Source organism: Phocoena phocoena, chromosome 8 (genome assembly GCF_963924675.1).
Source record: "Phocoena phocoena chromosome 8, mPhoPho1.1, whole genome shotgun sequence".
NCBI lineage: Eukaryota > Metazoa > Chordata > Mammalia > Artiodactyla > Phocoenidae > Phocoena > Phocoena phocoena.
This window is the reverse complement of record NC_089226.1, coordinates 85,696,889-85,720,780: the sequence shown is the minus strand read 5'-3', so window position 1 is coordinate 85,720,780 and position 23,892 is coordinate 85,696,889. Positions and strand designations below refer to the sequence as shown.

Here is a 23,892-nt window from a genome sequence, read left to right as displayed (position 1 = left end):
TAGCTGCCCATCTGGACCACGGGCCGCCAGAAGGCAGCTCGGCAGGCGCCGTCCGTGGCGGGAGCCTCAGGCATCACCCTGCGTGCCTTTACCCACAGGAACGTCCTGAGGAAGCTCCTGACGCAGCCGCAGCAGGCCAAAGCAGACGTGCTGTCCCTGGAGGAGATCCTGGCTGAGGGTGTGGAGGAAAGCGACGCGTCGAGCCAGGGCAGTGGCAGCGAGGGGACCGTGAGGCTGAGCCGGACGCGCACCAAGGCCCTCCAGGAGGCCATGTACTACAGCGCGGAGCACGGCTACGTGGACATCACCATGGAGCTGCGGGCACTAGGTGAGACCTTGCAGCGTACGGGTGCACACGCACGCACACACACACACACACGCTCACCACACACAGGCTCTGCTGCTCCTCGGGCCAGGAGAGGGCCAGGTAGCTGAGCGTAGGGCGGGGCTCAATTCCCCCAGGCCTGGTGACTGACAGCCAGGACCGGAGCTGCCCTGAGCCTCAGACAGTCCTCAGCTGCCCTGAGCCTCACCCCAGCCCTGTGCCCTCAGGTCCCCCGACCTCCCTGGTCAAGTCCCGGGATGTGTAGCTCTGGGAGCATCTGTAGCACTAGGGGTCTACATTTCTGGTCAACTAGATGCTCTCCAGTCCCTCAGCCAACCTCCCCACCTCCTTGGGTCTGCAAGCCTGCCGACCTCTCCTTCCCTCCCGGGAGGCTGGTCAGACAGACAGACCTGGGTGCGAGCCTAGCCCTGCCACGTTCGCTGGCGCTGCTGACTCCCCATGAATGTGGCGTCGCCACGTGCAGCCGGGAGCCCAGTGCCCGCTCACCGTCAGCACTCAGTGCACGATGACTCTCCCAGGGGCCGTGACACACGAGCGCCCGGCGCGGGGCCAAGGCAGCGGGAGGCCACGTGGCCCTGCTGTGGCAAGCCAGCCTCAGCGTTCTTCTCTGTGAAATGGGCTCCTACATACAGTCGGTCGACCAGAGATGCTAACGTTACGCACGTCGTCGTGGGGGGTAGGGAATGCCATCGGTCCTTTTTGAACCCATGGTGAGGTGGGGGAGTAAGAAGCAATCCCTCTGGTTATCAGAAACATCACTAGTTTTTGTCGTGATCTTTACAAAGTAGCTGTAAGTTGCTCTGCGGGCCCGCCGACACACTCCAGGGAGCTGGTCAACAGTAATTACGTGGCACTGGATGTGCACAAACAGGCCAGTGAGCTGGGCGATAGGACGGGCTTGATTTCAGCTTCTAGACAGGCAGGGAGCCCCTGCGTCCCCAAGCACCCTGCATATCCTCCGGGTATCCGAGTCTCTCGGGCTACCCCTCGTAATTATAATGGGTCCTCCTCCAGTAAGTCAGTCCAGGGCCCAACTAGGAGTCGGGCCAGTGTGGGTGCTGGGATTGCGTTTGAAAGTCCCCAGGCTGAGCTGTGGATTTTCAGAGCTTGGGCTCCCTGCACTTGGTCCGGAGGCATTCCTCCACCTCATCTGACACGAACCCGGGCGCCCTCTGATCTCTCAGGGAGGCCCGTCAGGGTGAACGGAAGCTTTGCTTACTGGCTACACCGAGGGGGCTGGGGGCTGCCCCCTGCTCTGCAGACACTGGGCGCGTCGCAAGAGAGCCTGCCAGGAAGGGGTTCATCGGGAGGCGGGCTCGGTGGCCCCCGCAGGGAGCGCTCTGCCCAGGGGTGACTGCTGCCCTTCCCCTGCCCGGGCCCAGGCGTCCCCTGGAAGCTGCACGTCTGGATCGAGTCTCTGAGGACGTCCTTCTCCCAGTCTCGGTACTCGGTGGTGCAGAGCCTCCTGCGGGATTTCGGCTCCATCAAGGAGGAGGAATACAACGAGGAGCTGGTGACCGAGGGCTTGCAGCTCATGTTCGACATCCTCAAGACCAGCAAGGTGAGTGTCTCCGGGCAGGTCCCTGCCCCAAGCTCAGAGAACCCAGGCTCCAGAGCCCGCGGCCCCAGCAGACCATGGGACGGACACGGAGACGGACGCATAGGAAGACAGACACAGGGACAACCCCTCCCACGGACAGATGGACACAGGCACCTTCACGCACGCGGGTGGTTGCCCACCCCACACGCAAACGTGCACCGCCTGGCTGCAGAGGCCGTGGATTTGTCTGGGCTGGAGCCCGGCCAAAAGAGCGATTTGGGGAATCAGTGTTGAAGGGACAGGCCTCCCTCACCAGGCCACCTTCAGGAGGAGCAAAAGGCAGCAGCTGCTCTGATCCTGGCCTGGACTTCTGAAGTTGGCCCGATGTAGCAGGAGCTATAAACAGACGGCCACAGGATGGGGGGTTGAGCTCATGGCCCCTCCCTGCCTCTCCCCCCACAGAACGACTCTGTCATCCAGCAGCTGGCTGCCATCTTCATGCACTGCTACGGCAGCAGCCCTATTCCCAGCATCCCTGAGCTCCGCAAGACCCTGCCGGCCAGGCTAGGTGAGGCCTTCCCCATCGGCCACCCGCGCTTGCCAGGCCTCCCTCCCCTGCCCTGCCCTCCCCTCCCCTGCCCTGCCCTCCCCTCCCCTGCCCTCCCATCCCCTCCCCTCCCCTGCCCTCCCATCCCCTCCCCTCTCCTCCCCTCCCCTGCCCTCCCTCCCCTCCCCTGCCCTCCCCTGCCCCCCTCCTCTCCCTCCCCTTTTGCTCTCCCCTCCCCCCTCCCCTTTTCCTCTCCCTCTCCTCTTTGTCCTCCTTCCCCTTTCCAAGTGCCATGGCCTGGCCTCAGTTTCTCTGCTCTCCACATTCCCCACCCCATCTGCCCCCAACACACATGTAAGAAACCCCTGGGGGCAGGCTCCTCAGTCACCCCCTCTCCTTCCCTACTGGCAGATCCTCACTTTTTGAACAACAAGGAGATGTCGGATGTGACCTTCCTTGTGGAAGGAAAGCTGTTTTATGCACATAAAGTCCTGCTGGTGACAGCTTCTAACAGGTAGGCAACCCGGATAATGAAGTCTCAGCTGCCGGGAGGCTGGGCAGCTTCATGTGGATACAAGGTGATGGACAGGCTGGAGAAGAGCCTCTGCCCCCCACAGGGAGGTCATGGAGCGCGGAGGGCCCATCCGCCCCACGGCGGGCATGGGACAAGTTGATAGAGGGACAGTCAAGATGGGACCCAGAGTTCTCCAGGAGGAGCTCTGAGGCTGTATCCTTTCTGGCCAACTTGCTGCCTTTGATTATTAGAAAACATAAATGTTCTGGCACAAAAGTCAGTTTTCCAGCCGCAGGCATCACAGTCACTCATCTGGGGGGCAGCAGGGACAGAAGGGGCCCAGCCCAGCCGTCTGGACGATGTAAAACGTCACTCGCCGAGAATTATTTTGAGAGCACGGCAGTAATTTCTAAAATGCTCCTGTGTCCTGGTGGCCAGTCAGGTGGTGGACGGTGCCGTTGCCACACGGCCATGGAGTGAAAGTCACGTTCAAGCCCCGTCCTGTCTCATCTCCTTGGCTCCAGGTTCAAGACACTGATGACCAATAAATCAGAGCAAGATGGCGACAGCAGCAAAACCATTGAGATCGGTGACATGAAGTACCACATTTTTCAGGTATGTGGACCTCACTGCTGCATGCTTCTCAAGGGATGCCCCCTCCCCCCAGGAGTCCCACCCTGGCTTGTCCGTCTGGGCGGGAGCAGCCGTGAGTCGGTCATAATCTTCCCCTCCGTCCCCAGTGCCTTCTGTGTTTTGCTGAATCTCAGTGGTCAGGTTGGAGCATCTAGGTTTTTCCCAGGCAAAGGTAGCCATTCCATTGTGACTTTGTAGCTTCAGAGCCTGTCTCGTGGGCCCTGAGCTCTAACCACCGGGTGAGGGGTCTGGGCAGACTGATGGATGTGTAAGGACAGGCGTACAGCACACGTGCAGCATGTGAGTCCTTGCTCCCCGGAGTGAGCTCCCAGAGTACAGACATTGCCCGCGTGCTTGTTGGGAATGCAGAACCTCAGGCCCTACCCCAGACACCCCACATTTTGACAAGACCCCGGTGGGTGGAGGGTGACGTGCGCGTGCGCTGGTGTCAGTCAGTCACTCCTCCCGAGCATCAGACCCCAGCCATGCCGGCCAAGCAGAAAAGGCTTTGGTGAGCCCATCCTGGGTGTGGAAGATCAAGGTCAGGGCTTTCGATCTCTAAGCTTCCGAGAACCTCAGAGGTTGCGTAATGGAAACTCCACAGGCTGGCCATCAGCAGGCGGGGTCTGCAGGAGGAGGCTGGCTGGGGTCTACGCTGAGCCCCGGTGGGGAGCTCCTTTCTCCAGTGATCTCCAGGCTGCAGGCATGACCCTCAGGGGCTGAGACTGAGGCCAAGAGGCAGCTGGTGGGTGGGTCCAGGACCTGGCCTTGCACAGGACAGGCTTGTGACTTAACGGGAGAGATCACAGCCTCACAGAAGCATTAGGAGCCACCATCTACAAGGGTTTAGTCCCTCTCTCATGTTCCCTGTAGTCATTTATTTAGCATTTAGTCACTTACGGGTACCGTGGAGACAGCGGTAAACGGGACAGGGACCCTGCCCTCCACGAGACAGGGTTATGAATTAATGGTATAGGTGTGATGGGGAAGGCACTGGGAGAGCAGAACGGGGCATCTAACCCAACACTGCGGAGGAGGAAGTTTCTTGGAGGATGAGGGCAGCCAGCCAGGTATCGGGAGCTCCAGGTAGAGGAAGGAAGTGCATGCAGGGTCTGAAAGCCAGAGACCACGACCTGTTCAGGAAATGCCCTCTGGCCTAGTCGCGGCAGCGATTCAGAAGAACATCCAGAATGAGGCTGAAGCTGCGCCCAAGAGCCATAGCATGAAGGGCCTGAGCTTTAACCCAAGGACAGATGGAAGCTACTAGGAGGCCACCATCATCACAGACACTTAGCCAGGCGTGGTTCCAAGTGCTTTGCCCCTGTTCTTCAGTTAAGCTTCACAGCACAGTCCCAGGAGGTACAGGCTTGTTATCCCCTCTTGGTAGATGAGGGGTCACAGGCACAGAGGAGTTTGGTAACTTGTCTAAGGTCACAAGCTGAGAAGTGACTGAGCCAGGATTCAATCTTAGGATGTGTGGAATGGTCCAGTTTGCATTACCTCACTCACTCTGGAGGGTGAGGAAGGGACCGGAGGGGGCGTGACTGCAGCCAGGGGACCAGATAGGAGACTGTTGAGAAATCCAGCTAAGTGATGATGGTGACCAGGCAGTGGCAGCAGGATGGAGGGAAGTGGGCGAGGGGAGAGTGGATGGAACTCGGCGACTCATCGGGGTGGGAGACCCAGGGTCTGGCATAGGGTGTCTCCCCTCCCCGCTTTTCCCGTCCCTTGAGCCAAACTCACTGGGGAGAGGAGCAGCTCTAGAAACTTACTTGGCTAAGAAGCCCAGAGTCCAGGTGAGTTGGAGCATGAGGTGGGGTCAGGCTCTGACACAGGAGGTGGGTCTGAGAGGGGCAGAAGGGATTGGGCGGGAGTCGCGAGGGTGGGGAGCAAGGGCACACGTGTGGCTCGGGTGACCACTGCCATCAAGGCTGCATTCACTCGGCAGGGGAGAATGCCTGTTCCAGGACAGGCTGGGCAGCCCTTGATGACTTCTCGGGGTTGTCACGAGGGTAGACGGGGACAACAGGTCTAACGTCGGGGCACACGTGAGCCTGGGCATATTAGCCTCTGGCCTCGCCCCATGGGTCCTCTGGGGACAGAGCTCTGCCATCACTGGGGGGAGCCCGAAGCCATCAATCCAGGGCCGGTGCTCCCTAAAAAAGCCTAAAAGTTTCAGAGCAGCCCCCAAACATCTCATTGGCTCTCACAGCATGAAGAGAAATGGCGATCATTATTTGTTTTCTAGAACAGGAAACAGAGGCCCAAGGAGATCTAAGCAGTGCTATCATCCAATAGAAAGATAATGCAGGCCACACAGGTAATTTAGAATCGCTTAGTAGCCACAGAAACAAAAAGGAACAGGTGAAATGAATTTTAATATTATTTAACTTAATATAGCCAAAATAGTATCATTTCAACATATAAAAAACTAATGAAATGTTTTAATTCTTTTTTTCACACTAAGTGTTCAAAATCAACTTTTGACACAACACGTGTTAATTCAGAGCAGCCACGTTTCAAATGCTCAAAAGCCACACATGGCCAGTGGCTATTGCATTAGCACCGGTCTAGACACTTGCCAAGGTCACTGCCGACTAAACCCAGGCCTTTGGGGGAGAGCCCTGCCATTGTGACGTGGCTCTTGACCCCAGGCCTGTCCCTGCAGCATCAGTGGCCTCCCTGTGGTCACATTCCTGGTGGCCCACTCTGGGCAGGGGGAAGCCTGGCAGCCCCTGCAGCCGGTCCTGACAGCTGCTCACAGGGCGGCCAGTCCAGCCCCACAGGCTGCCCGCCAGCAGCCCAGCTCCCTCAGCCAGCCTCCAAAAGGGCGGTTCTGCTCTGACTCCTGTGGACTCGTGTGCATTCAGGTGACCTCAGGGAGATGCCTGGGCCTGGCCACAACCAGCTAGCAGGTGCAGCGGGAGGCTGCCTTCCAGGCCAGGAAGGGGAGCTGCAGGCTGTCACCTGTCTCCCAGCCTCCGTCCCTGGGCCCCTTCTCACCTAGGGGCCGCCCTGAGGCCCCTTAGCAAAGAATCCCTGCAGATGTGACCTACCCCACTCCCAGCCCTGGGCGCCCGGGGCTGTCCTGCTGGTGCTGTGCTCGGCACCCACTCAGCTGCATGGGGATGGCAGAGGAAGCCAGGCGTGGGCCCGGTACCTCCTGGAGCCGTGGGACACGTGGACACGTGTGTGTAACTGTAGGATCGCCATGTGAGCTCCAGCAGGGGCTGGGGAAGGCCTTCGGGGGCCCCCGCTCCTCTGAAGGGGAGAGACTGATGTCTCCTGGACAGGCCTTGGGCCTGGATGAGGCTGGTGGGCCCTCCCCCCTCCCCCCCTCCCCCAGGTTGGGCTCCTTCCCTCTGGTGCCGCTTCCAGCCTGGGGGCCAGTCCTAACAGAGCCTGACTGTGCTGGCTGGAGCCATGTTTACTTACACACTTGCCAGCTCCTTGCTGGGGCCGTTTCTTCAGCCAACCAGGGAGAATCATTTTTCTTTTTCCAACTGGGAAACTCCCCAGTGTCCAGCATGATGGCAGAGCTTGTAACTCAGACCTCAGCGGAACTAAATGTAGCCTCCCTCCCCACAGGCCACCTCATGTGGCGTCCCAGGGCCCTCTGCTCCCAAGAATCCTGAAGGTCCTGGGCTGGTCAGCAAGGTGACCTCTGGACCAGATCCCTGTCCCAGCTCTGCAACTTACTTTCCAGGAGGGAGTCGGGATCTGGCTGTCACCTCCACCTGGAGGCCTAGCGCCGACAGGGAGGTCAGGAGTTGGGATCCTGAGGGTGGCCCGTCAGACAGTCGCCCCCTCAGAGCCCCACCTCCCAGCCCTGGACTTAGAATTTCGGTAAAAGGAGAAACGAGCCGCATGGTGCCTGGTGGTGAGCTGGAAGGCTTCTGGGGAGGGGGATCAGCCCCCCTCCCTGGCCTCAGTTTCCCCAGCTGTGAGTAGTATCTGCCCTCCTGGGCTCACAGGTCTGTCGTGAGGATTGAAGTGAAACCACTCTGTGGAAGGAAGCTTGCCACACGCATTCCAGGGAAAACACAAAAATGTCTGACGAGAGTCGGGGGAGGTGCAGACGTCAGTTAACAGAGGTCAGGGGGCACCAGGAGGCCGGCAGCGGCTGGAGTGGCACTCCAGGGCTGCCGGGTGAAGACTTCGGTGCTGTGGGTCCATCTGGCGCTCACACCGGGCCTCTCCTCCCTACAGATGATGATGCAGTATCTGTACTACGGGGGAACAGAATCCATGGACATCCCCACGGGCGACATCCTGGAGGTGAGGACCTGGCCGGTCTACCCGGCCCCAGGGGGAGGAGCAGGGAGGCTATGAGCCTGGCCCCCAGTCCCGCCATGCCTGCGTCCCCGGCCTGCGACATCTTCCAGGTCTCAACCCCGCTCTCAGAAACACAGCACTTGGAGAGATGAGGAGGGAAGGAAGGTGGCTTCTGCAAGGACCTCCTGGTTCCCTGCTGGTCCTTGCTCTTCTGGCGACGGGAAGCGCCGTTCCAAGAGAGTGTGGGAAATTGTGCACCCACGGAGCCCAGCCTCCCGGGCCACACCTCGGGGTTAGAAAGGGCCACCCCTGAGGACGGAAGGCCCAGGAGGGTCAGAAGGCAGCGAGGCCTTCCCCTCACCAGGTCACTGCTCAGAGAACGGACTCGCTGCTGGCCGTGCACCTGGCTAGTAGATGAGCAGGCAGCTTGTAGCTGAAGGCCTCCTGACGTCAGAAATCCCAAGCAGCGTCTGTCACCCATCCGGTGCCGCCCGAGGTGTCCCAGCCAGTGCGTAGAGAGCCTAGAGTAGAAATAAATCTAGGCCGCCAGACTTGACTGGCAGCGGGGGAGGGCCCTGGAGGTCGGGAGGAAGCGGAGCACACAGCACAAAGCAGCTGTCTGTTCCGTGATGCCTGGGCCGCAGACCTGGCCATGCATACCCACGGCCTCCTTTGCCTCCTGCCAGCTGCTGTCAGCTGCCAGCTTGTTCCAGCTGGACGCCCTGCAGCGGCACTGCGAGATCCTGTGCTCCCAGACCCTGAGCGTGGAGAGCGCCGTGAACACCTACAAGTATGCCAAGGTGAGGACCCCTGATGCCCACCGGCTGCCTCCCAACACACACTCTGCTCCACTGTGGCCTGGCTAGAAAATGCAGGTGGCCAGGCAGCTCTGAAGGGCACTGTTAAGTCTCTCTGGGGCCTGGCGTCACTGCTGCCCAGTGGGGCAGCATCGCAGCCTGGGAGCTGAGCTGTGAGCCGGGTGGATCTCAGTTCCCATCCCAGCCATGCTGCGCCAGGCTGTGAGACCTGGGCCAAGGAGCTGAGCCTCTCTGAGTCAAATCAGCTCCCCAGGCACTACTTGATTTGCTTCCCGGCACGGCCCTCCTTATTCTTCCTCCTCTCAGCAAACGCCATGGTCACCTGCCACATCTAGAAACGCTCCTGAAACACATCAGCAGTCCCTCCCCTTCCCTCCATCTCCATTGTCCCCTCTCGTGGACAAGTGCTGCCCTGGCCTCCACACTTCCTGGCTTTCACCCTGCAATCCACAAGACTCCTGGAAAAGTGTAAAGACCGTGTCACTCCCCTACGTAAACCCTCCAAAGGTTTTCCACTGCAAACTAAATAAAATCCAGCCCTTATCTGTCGCCCATTACGTGGGCCCCAGGACCCTGTCCACATCTCCCCTTCCGATGCCGCCCCTCTGCCTTCACCCAGCCACGCGGCCCTCGTCCCTCAACTCATTCCCACCGCAGAACTCCTGCGATCACTGTCCCCTCCCCTCCAGTAAAGCTCTTCCCAAGCCCTGTTGATTTCCCCAGGCCTCCCCCAAGTCACACACAGCTCTCTGCCCCTTCACCCACTCTCACGTCCTCACAGCACTGACCACAGTCTGTGGTTTCCTGGCCTGGTTGGTTCCTTGGCTTCCCTGTCTTCCTGAACTGGGACATCAGCTCTGAGACAGCATCGCAGACCTGGGCCTCGAGGCCTGTGCCCAGCACCTGGCCCAGAGCGGGCACTCCATATTTGTTGACCTAAAATAGTTACTGAGCGTTTACCAGGTGAACACTCGTGTGCTGGGCCTTGTGCTGGACATACCACAGTGGGCAGTCCCTGCCCTTAGTGAGGGAGCTGCCAATCCAGTAGGGATGGCTGGCATTCAACAAGCCATCACCAGCGGGACATAGGCCAAGAACAAGATTTCAGGGATGTTCCTGGTGGCACGGCTGGGATTTGAACCCCGATCAGTCTAACCCCAAGGAGAGGCTTATGGAAGGAATTCAGATAAGGGGCCAGTCGCCCCAAGAGATAGGACATGCCTCCCCCAGGTTGAGGCTTGAAGCTGGGCCTTAGCCCATGGGTACTGTTTGGAGGTGAGGGTAGGGGGAGGTTTCAGGCAGGGCTGTGCTGACACAGTGGGTCTCACCCCCTCCCTCTCCCTGCCCCACAGATCCACAGCGCCCCCGAACTGGCCCTGTTCTGTGAGGGCTTCTTCCTCAAGCACATGAAGGCCCTGCTCGAGCAGGACTCCTTCCGGCAGCTCATCTACAGCCGCAGCAGCAAAGTGCAGGGCCTGGACCCCCTGCAGGACCTGCAGAGCACCCTGGCAGAGCGCGTGCACTCTCTCTACGTCACCTCACGTGTGTGAGGTTGGGGGATGGCTGGCTCTGGGCCAGGCTCTGTCACCAGGCATCCTAGCGGGTGGGAAGGGCCGGGAGCAAGTGCTTCCCGGGGTGTCTGGGCCAGCATGTAGCTGGGGCCTGTGGGCACGCTGAGGCCCTGCTGGGTGGAGGCTGGTCACAGGCCCTCTTGGAGCCAGACCTGGGCAAGCCCAGAACTAACCACTGGCTCAACCAGTGATGGGCCAAGGGCAGGTGTGGCCAAAAGGTGGCTCTTCCCCCAACCCCTCCCCGACACCTACCACCCGCACCTCGAGGGCCGCCATGCACTTGCCCTCACGTGATCCTGATTCAGCTCTGCTCCACACAGCTTCAGCTCATGCCCTCCCCCTGGGGCCTCAGGCAGCTCAGACTGTCCAAACTGGGGCTCTTCGGGGGTGTGGGCATCCTTAGGAGTGTACAGAATGTATGTTCTGTCTGGGCCCCGGGCCATTTCAGTCAAAACTTGGTATTTTCCCTCAATGTCACCTCCGAAAGGCTGCCCAAACCCTGAACTTATTCAGGGCTGTGCCTTTGAAAGACTTGATGGGGGCCTCCAGGGGGCCGGGGATCACGCACAGAGGGTCACTTGGAGTCCGTTCTCTTGGTGTCTGGCCTCCTCTGGGGTCGGGGTCGGGCCGGTGCGGGGGGAGTCGCCGTCCTGCTCAGAGAGTGGTTGGCAGAAGGCAGTTAGTTAGTTCCCCTGAACGCCTTTAACGCTTTTGGTCTGAGCCAAGAGTGGCGTGGGGTACAGTGGAGGAGCCTGGTGGCCTCGGCTTTTGTTGCTGCTGTTTTCAGGGTCGATGCTGAAATCCCAAGCCTAGAATTAGGCTGCCTCTGTGGGCTCCAGAGGCAGAGCCCTAAACGGCCCCCCTGGTCCAGTTTCTCCAGTGAAAAATTTGGATTGGAGAGCAGGGCCCACACTTCCTACCGGGAACTGCGGGTCTTGGGGATTTAAAGGACGGGGCATGGGTGGAAGGGAAGGACTGGGACAGGAGGCCCTTCTCCTTCTTCCCCGCTACCTACCTGCCCCTGACATTCTGCAGGCTCCAGGCTCTCCTGGGGTGGAAACACATCGTTGGGCCTAGACCCTTGTCGTATTTATGGGCCAGACACTGGAGGCACCTCCTGGACAGCTTGTGCTGGATGTCGCCTTCAGCTGTCTGGCCGTACCTTAGAAACTATTTATTCACCAGAAGCCCCAGGCACTTTAGGAGGTGTCACTTCGGTCACCTTGAAAAACCCCTGGGGGCTTGCAACTGTGGAAAATATTTTCAACTAGCTGCTTGAGCTGGATGTACAAAGGAATAGGCGTTATTTTATTGCTGTAATATTGTACGATACTGTAACTATATATTAATGTTGTCACTTATTGTAAATGTACTATGGTTTTATTAACAATAAACACTTGTTAACAATGACCTTGGCCTCATGGCTCCTGATAGAGGGTTACCCAAAGTTCAGAGCTGGGGAGGAGCCCATTTAGGACCAGGAAGAGAACCCAGAGCTGATTCCCTGGTTACTTGGGGCACTCATGTCTCAGAGGGAAAGAACCCCTGCAGGAAGCTGTGCTGTGGCCACCTGCCAACCCCTGTCCTACCCTACTTAGTACCTGAGCCTGGGTCCAGCCCTTGCTGGGCCTTAGTTTTCCTGTTCTGTCAAATGGAGTAGGTGTGTTCCCATTCGTTAAGCACTTAAGTGCCACTGAGCTGGACTGGAAGGACGGGAACACAATGCCAGGAATAAGACAGCTGTCAGATTTTTCACAGAACTGGAACAAATAATCCTGAAATTTATATGGAACCACAAAAGACCGAGAATAGCCAAAGCAATCCTGAGGAAAAAGAAAGCAGGAGGCCTAACCCTCCCAGACTTCAGACAATACTACAAAGCTACAGTAATTAAAACAACATGGTGTTGGCACAGAAACAGACATATGGATCAGTGGAACAGAACAGACAGCCCAGAAATAAACCCACTCACCTATGGTCAATTAATCTTCAACAAAGGAGGCAAGAATATACAGCGGAAAAAAGACAATCTCTTCAGCAAGTGGTGCTGGGAAAGCTGGACAGCCGCATGCAAATCAATGAAGTTAGAACACACCCTCACACCACACCCAAAAATAAACTCAAAATGGCTTAAAGACTTACTTAAATATAAGACATGACACCATACAACTCCTAAAAGAGAACATGGGCAAAACATTCTCTGACATAAATCATACCAATGTTTTCTTAGGTCAGTCTCCCAAGGCAACAGAAATAAAAGCAAAAATAAACAAATGGGACCTAATCAAACTTAATAAGCTTTTGCAAAGCAAAGGAAACCATCGATGAAACAACCTACAGACTGGGAGAAAATATTCACAAATGATGTGACCAACAAGGGCTTAATTTCCAAAATATACAAACAGCTCATACAGCTCAATATCAAAAAACAAACAACCCAATCGAAAAATGGGCAGAAGACATAAAGAGACATTTCTCCAGAGATATACAAATGGCCAATAGGCACATGAAAAGATGCTAATTATTAGAGAAATGCAAATCAAAACTACAATGAGGTACCACCTCACCTCGTCAGAATGGCCATCATCAAAAAGTCTACAAACAATGCTACAGAGGGTGTGGAGAAAAGGGAACCCTCCTACACTGTTGGTGGGAATGTAAATTGGTACAGTCACTATGGAGAACAGTATGGAGGTTCCTCAAAAACTAAACATAGAGTTGCCATATGACCCAGTATCCCATTCCTGGGTATATATCCAAAAAAATCTATAATTCAAAAAGATACATGCACCCCTGTGTTCACAGCAGCACTATATACAATAGCCAAGACATGGAAACAACCTAAACGTCCATGGACGGATGGATAAAGAACATGTGGAACATACATACAATGGAATATTACTCAGCCATGAAAAAGAACTCAGCAACACAGGTGGACCTAGAGATTATCGTACTAAGTGAAGTCAGACCCAGAAGGACAAATACCATATGATATCACTTATATGTGGAATCTAAAATACGACACAAATGAGCGTATCTATGAAACGGACTCAGAGCACAGACCTGTGGTTGCCACAGGGGAGGGCTGTGGGGGAGGGGTAAACTGGGAGTTTGGGATTAGCAGACGCAAAGCATTATATACAGAAGGCATCAACAACTAGGTCCTACTGAACAGCACAGGAACTAGATTCAATATCCTATGATAAACCATAATGGAAAATACAAAAAAGGAGATATATATATATATATATATATATATATAACTGAATCACTTTGCTGTAGAGCAGAAATTAACGTTGTAAATCAACTATACTTAAGTGTTTAGAAAGACAGCTGCCAGAGGGCTTTGCTGATCTGCCCCGAGGCCAGGTTCCCCACACCCCTGATGCAGGGGGCTGCTGGGATAGTTGTTTGCAAACCCTCCCTCACACAGTCAAAATGTGTGTGGCCCAGCACAGGAAGAGGGGGGCCTGAGGAGGGACCCTGCTGAGCCCAAGCTGGCTGTGTTACCTGTTAATGCAGGGAGGACCGGAAGCCGGTGACTCAGGCCCAAGGGTTTTCTGGGGTCGGCTGTAGTTTGTCTTAGGTGCAAAGTCCAGGCAGAAATAAAGGCTTTGAAAAATGTTTCCTGCCTGCAGCAGGCAGAGAAATTCCTAAGGCTGCTGGGAACACTGACTGGAGTGGCTGTGGTTCGGTGACCGAGAGGCCAGGACTCAGGAGCTGGGGGACAACGTGAAGACCGCACGGGGTCAGTCCCAGGAAAGGCCTGCTGTGGGCTTTGCTTGGTGGAGCCCAGGCAGGGCAGCCTGGGGCCCTGGCCTCTGTGGGGAGAGGGCTCAGCACAGACCATGGCGCCCTCTGGGGGCCTTGGGGAGGAGACGCGCCCCTCGGCACCATCCTCCTGGCCCGAGGCCCCTGAGGGAGCTTGCGGGGTGGTCCCTCCCCAGCAGTCGCCACCTGCAGGGGATCCCCCGCGAAGGTCCGTGTCCACCCTCCCCACAAGTCCCCCAGCCCTGCAGGACGTGCCTCTGTCAAGCACGCAGCCTAAGAGGCAAGATCTAGTCAGCACCTGGCTCCAGATGGGAGCTCAGCCATATTTTCTCTTTTTGGGGGGCAGACGGTTGAAGGGAAGGTGAGATAAGGGAGGGGTGGGACCCTTTTGAGCCTGCGTGTAGCAGAAACATGCTCTAAAGCAGGCACTTAAATAATCAGAAAAAAATCAGACATTCTCCAAGGGGCCAGGAGGACTAGAACGGAAATGGGGGTGTGTCTGGTCACCTCACTTGCCCCGGCGGCCGGGCCTCCTCGTCGGGCCACTGCTCCGGAGCATGGGGGCACCTCTCGTCCGCTGCCTGCTCCAGGCTGTCGGCAGCCAAAGAAGACAATGAACTTCTCCTTAGCAGGAGTCCCTGAAAAGCAAGGGGGACTTGGTTCTACTCTAGCTGCCCCGCAGGCAGTGAAAGCTGGGCTAACTCAGCCGGAATCTCCACAGGAAAGCCATCCAGAGCAGAGGGAGCCCGAGTCCAGCCACCAAGGCCCACGCCGAGCCTGCCCTCCTCAGCAGTGTCCGGCCCCCTGCTTTCCTCCTCCCCATACTTCCCTTTCCTTTCTGCTCCTGCCGGTTGGTTGCCCGATAGCATCCAGATGCCGGATTATCACAGCTTTCTCCTCAGCAGAAGCCACACAAGAAAAGCTTCAGCATCTCCCTTTCCTGCCACCCCACCCTTCTGCAGAATCCACACCACCTTTCAACTTTCACCAGTTGTTTACAGAGTGGAGGGCAGCCGTCTGGAGTCTGAACTGCCTATTCAGGCCCTGGGGATGCCAACCCCGCCCCCTCCAGGCCTTCGGAGCGGCTGGTGCAATGGCCTCTGATAATGAGTCTACATTTGTCCAAGGTGACGGTCACTGATTTCCTCCCCTCCCCCAGCCTCACAGCCCCCTTTGTGGCATCTCCTGGTCACCCCGGAGTCCTCCGGGACTGTGGGGGACAGACGAGCACTGGAAGCGCTGAAGCCGGCCAGTACTGGCCCCCTCCCAGCTCGGGGGGCGGGGTGGGGGTGGGGAGACCATTGAGGACTCTTCTTTGTTCAGGCTTCTTCAGCTTCTTTCCCAGGCTGGTGACAGCATCCATAGGCAGCCTATCTGAATTCATTTTGCAAGTGAGATTTCCTGAGACAGCGGGCTTTACAGATGTCACTCTGTCTGGAGGCCAGATGGTGAGGTCTGGGGGAGGCGTGCCTTTTCAGGTTTGGAGGAGAACCCAAGATCACAACCACCAAGTGCAGAGACCTGTTTAGGCACACACGCTTTGCAAATAAAAAGGCCAAGACTGTACATAGGAGGTGAAATGCTCACTTCCTTTTCATGCGCAAAGGGAAAGGCTGTCAGTCAAGAGGCTTGTCAGAGAACACAGAGCTGGCCTGGTCTGACTACAAAGCGCACGCTCCTAGCTGCCCTGGTGGGCCTCTTCTAGCACAGGCTGTGGTTTAGAACAAAGCCAGCCAGGCCTCATCCAGCCCATCTTAGCGCTCGTGGGTAACGGAGCAGCTCCCCAGGTTATACTGGCACATGCCACAGAACCCAGAGAGGCTTGGTGAGTGCCTGCTGCAGGCCAGGCACCGTTCTCAGCTCCTCAGGCCGGCCGCGTGAGGGAGGTGCTGTCATTACCACCTGCGGTTTACAAAGATGTGGACCTGGGTTACGAGGTGTGCCCCAGGTCACAGCAAGGGCCAGGCAGAGCCAGTGTCAAGGCCAGGAAGGCTCCCTGGAGCAGATCAGAGGACGGGCTTTGGGGCTAGAGGGGCCGAGCAAGGGCCCGGCCGATCTGGGTCCTGCAGCTGTGGGACGATGTGGCTGGAGAGCTTTAAGATGCCACTCGGCTCAGACCATTTGGGGCTGTGACTTTGCTTTTCAGCTACTCTCCTTAAGAAAATCCTCTTTGAAAGGTAGTCTCAGGCACTCACCTGAGAAAAATGGATCAAATTTTTTTTTTCATCTCTAAACTTTCCTTCAGACTTAATAGGGGGTCTGCAGCTCCAGGAGACAAAAAGCCCTACGCCTACGGGGACAAGGCGCGGTAGTCCCAGGTACGCAGTCAGAATCTGCTTGTCTCCCCATGGCCATCTGTCCTGGGAGTTGCACGTTTAATCCTCTTTGGTCCAGAAGCTCCCTTTCCTTCCCCGTCAACACGCTAGACTTCTAGGAACCAGATTACCTATCAGGGCTGAGGAAAGGATCTATTTGGACTCACAGAGGACCAGTCCTTTTAAAGTCTATGAAAAACCAAGGAAGATCAGTAACCAAGGCCACCACATGAATTTTTTTAAAATAAGGAAAAATACAGAAGCTGAAATCTGACACGGTCAGCGAGCTCCGAAGGATCGCCATTAACCCACATGCGGAAGCGGGGAGAAAGGCGGATCAGAACCAGAGCGCGACGGAACTGACTTCCACTCTGAGCTCTCCTTGCACCTGGTGACGTGGATGAGGAACAATCCTACAGGACCAGCAGAGGGGAAATTCCCTGGCCATCCAGTGGCTAGGACTCTACGCTTCCACTGCAGGGGGCCCTGGTTCGATCCCTGGTTGGGGATGCAGGGTCAAGGTTTCAACAACAATGGTATCAGATTCAAGGACTGGAAAGCAGACACCATCAAACATTCCAAAATACACATGAAGCCACCACATAATTTCTGTGGAGAGGACCAAACGACCTGACAGGAGCTAGGCAGGAGAGGCCCAGCTCGCTGGCTTCCAGGTGCCATCTCAAGTCCCTCGGAACCACCACAGTGAGCACCGGTCAGCACGGCCACTTCTCCCATGGGCTCCTGGGTCCGTAAGCCCTGGCCACGCTGCCCACCCTCGGCCTTGATGCCAGCACCCTCCCAAGTGTACCAGCAGCCAAGATCCACCAAAAGAAATGAGCAAAGTGCAACTTCCACCTACGTTCAGTTGACGAGCACACAGGCAGCTGATCTTTCTAGGATATAATTTATTAAAAATAGATTCTCTAACCCCCTCAATCCCTGCTAGCAAAAGGGTCTTTCCCAACACTTTTTCCCAAATGGATGAAATACCAGGTATTGGGGACTCAGATGTCATATCCTTCCTCTCCTAAGAACTCAGGCTTTTCTGGGCCACTGCCAGGGCCAGGAGAGGAACGGCACACAGCAGTGTGGGTCCCAGGACGCCAGTCCTGGCTGGACTAGAGCCTCTGCGGCTCCAGGCCCCAGGGAGTTTGGACGAGTTCATAACAAGAGGCCCCGGTGCTCCCCCAGCAGCCTCCTGAACATCCCCAGAAGACGCCTGAGAAGGAACAAGAGCCAGCGTGGCTTCTACACGTGCGAGAAGGAACCGAAAAACCTGGGCCCAAAGCAAACTATGAACGAATGGGGAGACAGGCCTGGACTGGGGGGAGGAGAAACGGTGCCGGAGGATGGCCAAGCATCGAGTTCTAAGCCGACCCACTCAGAAGTGACTGCTTTTAATAGTCTAGTCAGCTGCCACTCAGTGCAGCCAGAGACAGTTCAGAAAGTCAGGGTATCTCCTTACGAGTCAGCCACCGACACCCAAGTTCCTCTCCACTATTTCTTCCACTTCAGTTTTGTATCTTTTTTGTTCTTCACATCTCTGTTTTTCTTCAACTTTTTGTTCTGTTTGGGTTCTTGTTTGGCTTCCAACTTCCTTTTCTTGTCACTGGAGAAGAAAAAACAGTAGTAGAGAGAGAAAGAATGAAGCATGCCTGGATCTGTAACCTCTCAGACTGCTTTGCTTTAAGCTTGCTTTGCTTTGTCTGAAAAAGGGCTTCCGCCATCTGAAACGTGATGTGAGAACGTGCAGTCACACAGCGATGTCCTCTGCAGGCCTACAGGGCATCGTGCTGGGGTCTGGGGGTACACCACACCAACCCAGCTCCTGCCCTGACCAAGCTCTCAGTCTGAGGAGGAACAAATCTACGGCTTAACTCCTGAAATCTGTACACTCCCCCCTCCCACGACTTTAAGAAAAATCTAAGGCATTACAAGGAAAATTCCTTCCCACCATTTACCACTAAGGATTACCCTGGAAACCAGACATATTATCCCACTGACTGAGGATAGTCCATAATACACAGCATGAAAACTCCCAGGAAAACCATACAATACTTTTTGATGTGTTATTTTATTTTTCCTAAATGAGAAGAAAACCCGAAGGAATAGTAACTCGGGTACACATTTCAGCTGGCCAGTAGGTTCCTCACAGATAGATTAATGTGAGAATAGCTCGGCAAATGGCCACCTTCCTTTCCCCTTATAGGTTAAAGATTCTCTCCAGTGTCATTCTGCCCTGGAAACAAACACCTCCCTATAAGGGGAGTTCTGTCCTGAGACCTAACATCACCTGAATGGAGTGACTGCTCAGAAAACTGAAGGCCTCAAAGAATTCGGAATGACAGTTACCAGTATTTTTACTTCCAGAGGCGCAAGCTTTCACGTTTCCCCAGACCCCTCAAGCGCATGAATGGCCACACAGACTGGGTAATGCAGATGGCTCCTCAGGGGCAGTGACAGCCAAACCAACAGTGGGAGAGACTGAGCTCTGTGGAGCACACAACCAGGCCGTCTCCACACCAGGCCCAGAGCCGGCCATGTTCAAAGCCACCACACTCAATACGCAGCCATCACGTGCCCTGGGCCGCATCTGCCATATTGTCCAAACCAGAAATTAGGACACACTGATAGCGGGCTTTTGTGCCACATCAGAGACCATCAGGAAAATGAGGCTGGAATCTTCCAGGTAGCACAGTGATTTATGGAGACAGAAAATATCTGATTTCTGGGAACTATGGTTCGTAGAGTCACAAGATTTCCTCTTTCCAAATAAACTCTTCAGGGGACCCTGTTTATGGCAATGCCAAGAACTCACCCTCCCACAAACCCCCAAACCAGCTGTGGAAGCCTCATCTCCAGAGGCCCAGGGCAGGGGAGGCCTCACTGTCTTCCCAAGGGAAACTCCAGTGAAAGTGCCGCCCCACGGAACCACCGTTATCTACAAACACCACTCTGCAGAGAAGCAGCTGAGGGCGAAGGTTTTTGAAGAGTAGTCCAGGGAGTCCTGGAGTCCCCCAAGACCCCTCCTGGTGGACCCCAAAGTCAAAACTATTTTCATAATAATTCTAATACATTATTTGCCTCTTCCACTTTCCTTCTCTCCCAATTGTTTTGTTTTCCAGAGGCTCCAAGATGTGTGATAGCACAACAGATTGAATGCAGAAGCAGACAGGAGAATTCAGCTGCTTTCTAGTATGCCAGATATTAAAAAGATTCACAAAAATGTAAATGTAAAACAATGCCACTCTTCTCACTAAAATTTTTATGAAAAAGGTATTTTTAAAAACAAAAAACCCATAATGAGTCCATGACTGTTAATTCTAAATGAATAAACATTTTTTTTTTTTTTTGCGATACGCAGGCCTCTCACTGCTGTGGCCTCTCCCGCCGTGGAGCACAGGCTCCAGACGCACAGGCTCAGCGGCCATGGCTCACAGGCCCAGCCGCTCCGCGGCACATGGGATCCTCCCGGACGGGGGCACGAACCCGTGTCCCCTGCATCGGCAGGCAGACTCCCAACCACTGCGCCACCAGGGAAGCCCAACATTTTTTTTTAATTTCTCAGTTTTTCATTTCTAAAATGGGAAATTTTTAAAATTTAATTTAATTTTTTTTATACAGCAGGTTCTTATTAGTTATCTATTTCATACATATTAGTGTATACATGTCAGTCCCGATCTCCCAGTTCATCCCACCACCACCACCACCTCACCCCCACCCCCGCTTTCCCCCCTTGGTGTCCATACGTTTGTTCTCTACATCTGTGCCTCTAAAAAGTGGGACACAGTGATAGATAAAACACGCACAAAAGCCCTTTGGGGTCCTCAATAATTTTTATGATATAAAGGAACTCTGAGATCCAAAACTTTGAGAACCATTGGCTTAGAGGAAGGTAAAACTCTGGGCTTTGCAGTGGACAAACCTGGTCCTGATTCTGGCTCTGCCTCTTACTAGCTATATGCTTCTTGGGAAGTCACTTAACACCTGAGAGCCTCAGTTACTTCATCTTTAAAGCAGTGATATACCCATAAAACTCCTAGAAGAGAACATAGGCAAACATTCTCTGACATAAATCATACCAATGTTTTCTTAGGTCAGGCTCCCAAGCCAATAGAAAGAAATAAAAATAACAAATGGGACCTAATCAAACTTACAAGCTTTTGCACAGAAAAGGAAACCATAAACACAATGAAAAGACAACCTACAGAATGGGAGAAAACATCTGCAAATGATGCGATGGACAAGGGCTTAATTTCCAAAATATACGAACAGCTCGTACAACTTAAAAACAAAAAAAACAAGCCAATCGAAAAATGGGTAGAAGACCTGAAGAGACATTTCTCCAAAGACATACAGATGGCCAACAGGCACATGAAAAGATGCTCATCATTGCTAATTATCAGAGAAATGCAAATCAAAACTACAATGAGGTACCATCTCACGCTGGTCAGAATGGCCATCATTAAAAAGTCTACAAATAACAAATACTGGAGAGGGTGTGGAGAAAAGGGAACCTTCCTACACTGCTGGTGGGAATGTAAAGTTGGTGCAGCCACTGTGAAAAACAGTATGGAGGTTCCTCAGAAAACGAAAAATAGAATTACCATATGATCCAGCAATCCCACTCCTGGGCATATATCCAGACAAAACTATAATTCAAAAAAATACATGCACACCTATGTTCACAGCAGCACTATTCACAATAGCCAAGACATGGAAACAACCTACATGTCCATCAACAGAGGAATAATGGATAAAGAAGATGTGGTACAGATATACAATCGGATACTACTCAGCCATAAAAAAGAACGAAATAATGCCATTTGCAGCAACATGGATGCAACTAGAGTTTATCATACTAAGTGAAACAAGTCAGAAAGACAAATACTGTATGATACCACTTATGTGTGGAATCTAAAAATGACACAAATTAAACCTATCTATGAAACAGAAACAGGGACTTCCCCGGTGGTCCAGTGGGTAAGGCTCCACACCCCCAACGTAGGGGGCCCGGGTTCGATCCCTGGTCGGGGAACTAGATCCAGCGTGCGTGCCGCACTAAGAGTCCTGCATGCCACAACTAAGAGGTCCGCATGCCGCAACTAAAAGATCCTGCATGCTGCAAGGAAGATCCCGCATGCCACAAATAAGACCCAGCACAGCCCAAATAAATAAATATTAAGGGGGAAAAAAAGAGATCAATAGAGCAAATCTGGGAAAAAGACAGGGCCACAGCAATTTAAAAAAGCACAAATAACGAAAAAGCTGTGTGTTTTATCAAGGAAAGTTTCAAAAAAGACATACACAAATTGAACTATATATGTGTATAACACACATAAAACCCTATTAAAAAAGCAAAATAATAACCAGGTTTGAGGGGATAGAGTGAAAGGGTGAGTTTAGAGAGGTCAAGCCTAATAAGCCTGAAAAAACCCCAAAACAACAGAAACAATCTCAGAGATAGAGAACAGACTGTGGGTTGCCAAGGGGGAGGGGGGGTGAGAAAGGGATGGATTGGGAGTTTGCGATCAGCAGATGCAAACCGGTATATACAGAATGGATAAACAACAAGGTCCTGTGATAAACCATAATAGGAAAGAATATGAAAAAGAATGTATACATATGTATAACTGAGTCACTTTTCCGTACAGCAGTAATTAACACATTATAAATCAATCATACTTCAATAAAAATAAATAAATAAAGCAGTGATGTAAGAAAAAAGCCACCTCTGTTTAGAGCATGAAGGGGATGCTGCATTAAAGCCCCCAGGAAGTGCTCAGGTAGCGGCAACTCCAAGGCTGTTGTTCTCAAGCCTGTCTCCCTGGCATGTCTGAGAATACAGGGGATGCAGAGATCCAGGCCTAAGCAATGGCCCTGCCTGATCAGTGGGAGCTATGATACAAAAATAGCATCCCTCAAAGGAAAGAATAGTGACTTTCCTCAAAGCTTTTGCTCCAACCTCCTATTTCCTAGAGAAAGTTACTAGCGAAGCAGAGAGGCCAGAATGCCTCGCCTGCCTGATGTATGCCAGCCCCTCACCTTTTCAGGCTGACAACTGAGGCATTCTGCCCGGCTTTGTTCAAAACTTCATTCCATTCTTCATCGTCCCCACGGATTATGTATCTAAAAAATAAAGGGAAATATCAAAGCCTGCTCAAAAGAAGAGAAGGCCGCTTAAAAGAAAATAAGAGAGTGACAACGTTTTCATCACACACGTCCTACCACGAAAGCCAGGCCGAGCTGCCCCAGCATTTGAACAGCAGAGAGCAGGGGAAAGGCGTGCAACTGAGCTCCAGGGGACAGGAACTTCACCGGACAAGCACGGTCAGGCCTGCTAGCAGGGGTCGATCCGCACAGAAGGCAGCTGCCTGACTTCTGCCACCTGACTCTCAGCAACCGTCCACCCGCCCACCAGAGGAGCCTCCTGTCACCCCCAGCATCTCCTTGCTCACCGCCACCTCCACAGCCCACACGCCCTTGGACTGGGCCATGTCTGCCCCACCTCGCCCCACCTCTCTGGGATCTGGCAGTCCTGACAAGTCAAGGCTTTGATGCTGCAAAGCTGTGTGCAGAGCTCAATACTTTGCCCACGGACCTCCTGGCCGCCTCCAGCTCACATCCAACAACCACCATCACTAATGACCCGGCAACGGGACTACAGGTCAAAGAGGCTCAGAGGCCACCAAGTCTGTGGAGCGGTTATTCACATCAATCTACCAGGCGGGTACCACCATTATAGCTGCAGCTCAAAGAGGACTGCAATCTCCGGGGCATGGAGGGTTCTAGAACAAGGGGTTTTGTTGGTTCGTTGGCAGTAGGATCTTTTCTTCAAACAATTTCACATCAAAAGCCAAATATTAAAAAGTGGCCACTGAAACTGGATGCTCATGGATCAGCATCCCCCTTCCCTAAGGGGCCCGGGGCATGACATGGGACCCAAGGGATCTCGGGAACACAACCTGCAAGTCATGACTTCCATAGTGGCAGAGCTGATCTGGGGAAAACAAATCCTTCAAAATTATGCAATTAGTCAATGAGGAGGTTTTTAGCGGCTAGTGCTTCTAAAAATGATCCCATGAAACACAGCTTCCAGGGCACCCAGGAAGCGAATCAGAAGCAACCAGCAGAGGTTCCGTGCTTCCCACAAGGGGCCTTACTGAGCGAGGTCCAGGTTCTTCAGCTTCCCCACTTCTTTCTTGTGTTTCTCCTGGAACTCCTTTGCTGCTTCGTCCTGTGGTCGAAGTCCCATACAGATAGTAGGTCAGAGTCAGGCAGGGGACAAATGGCAAGGAAAGGCCAGGGGACAGAACGTGACCGCGACGACCAGCAGGCCTCTCCTTCTGCACATTTCCCTCCCACAGCGTTAGAGGCAGCTCTTACTCAGTGTGTATGAACATAAAACGTGCCTTCTGAAAACCTAGCCGATCAAACCTAAACCTAAACGATCACAACAGCAGCTGCCAGACTGCCAGCTCGCACACGCACTCAGCAGGGGGCCTCGTCAAGGGCCGGGTGGGCACGCGAGGGGCAGGGAGACTCGGGGAGCGCGCCCC

The 23,892-nt window shown here is 54.0% G+C and overlaps 2 protein-coding genes across 2 annotated transcripts in view; one reads left to right on the top strand and one right to left on the bottom strand.

Moving 5' to 3' along the window:
* Nucleotides 1–10,223, top strand: part of ABTB2 (ankyrin repeat and BTB domain containing 2) — a 181,786-nt gene extending 171,563 nt beyond the window's left edge. Inside the window, exons 10-17 of the mRNA XM_065881835.1 lie at nt 99–328; nt 1,729–1,907; nt 2,349–2,454; nt 2,845–2,947; nt 3,472–3,562; nt 7,790–7,858; nt 8,542–8,655; nt 10,026–10,223. Coding sequence (XP_065737907.1) covers nt 99–328; nt 1,729–1,907; nt 2,349–2,454; nt 2,845–2,947; nt 3,472–3,562; nt 7,790–7,858; nt 8,542–8,655; nt 10,026–10,223 — 1,090 coding nt within the window. The remainder of the gene's footprint in view (nt 1–98; nt 329–1,728; nt 1,908–2,348; nt 2,455–2,844; nt 2,948–3,471; nt 3,563–7,789; nt 7,859–8,541; nt 8,656–10,025) is intronic.
* A 7,502-nt stretch (nt 10,224–17,725) lies between these two features.
* The window catches only part of NAT10 (N-acetyltransferase 10), a 37,008-nt gene continuing 30,841 nt past the window's right edge, over nt 17,726–23,892 (bottom strand). The window contains exons 27-29 of the mRNA XM_065881589.1: nt 23,497–23,570; nt 22,379–22,462; nt 17,726–17,942 (exon numbers count right to left, since the gene is read on the bottom strand). Coding sequence (XP_065737661.1) covers nt 17,831–17,942; nt 22,379–22,462; nt 23,497–23,570 — 270 coding nt within the window. The 3' untranslated portion in view covers nt 17,726–17,830. The remainder of the gene's footprint in view (nt 17,943–22,378; nt 22,463–23,496; nt 23,571–23,892) is intronic.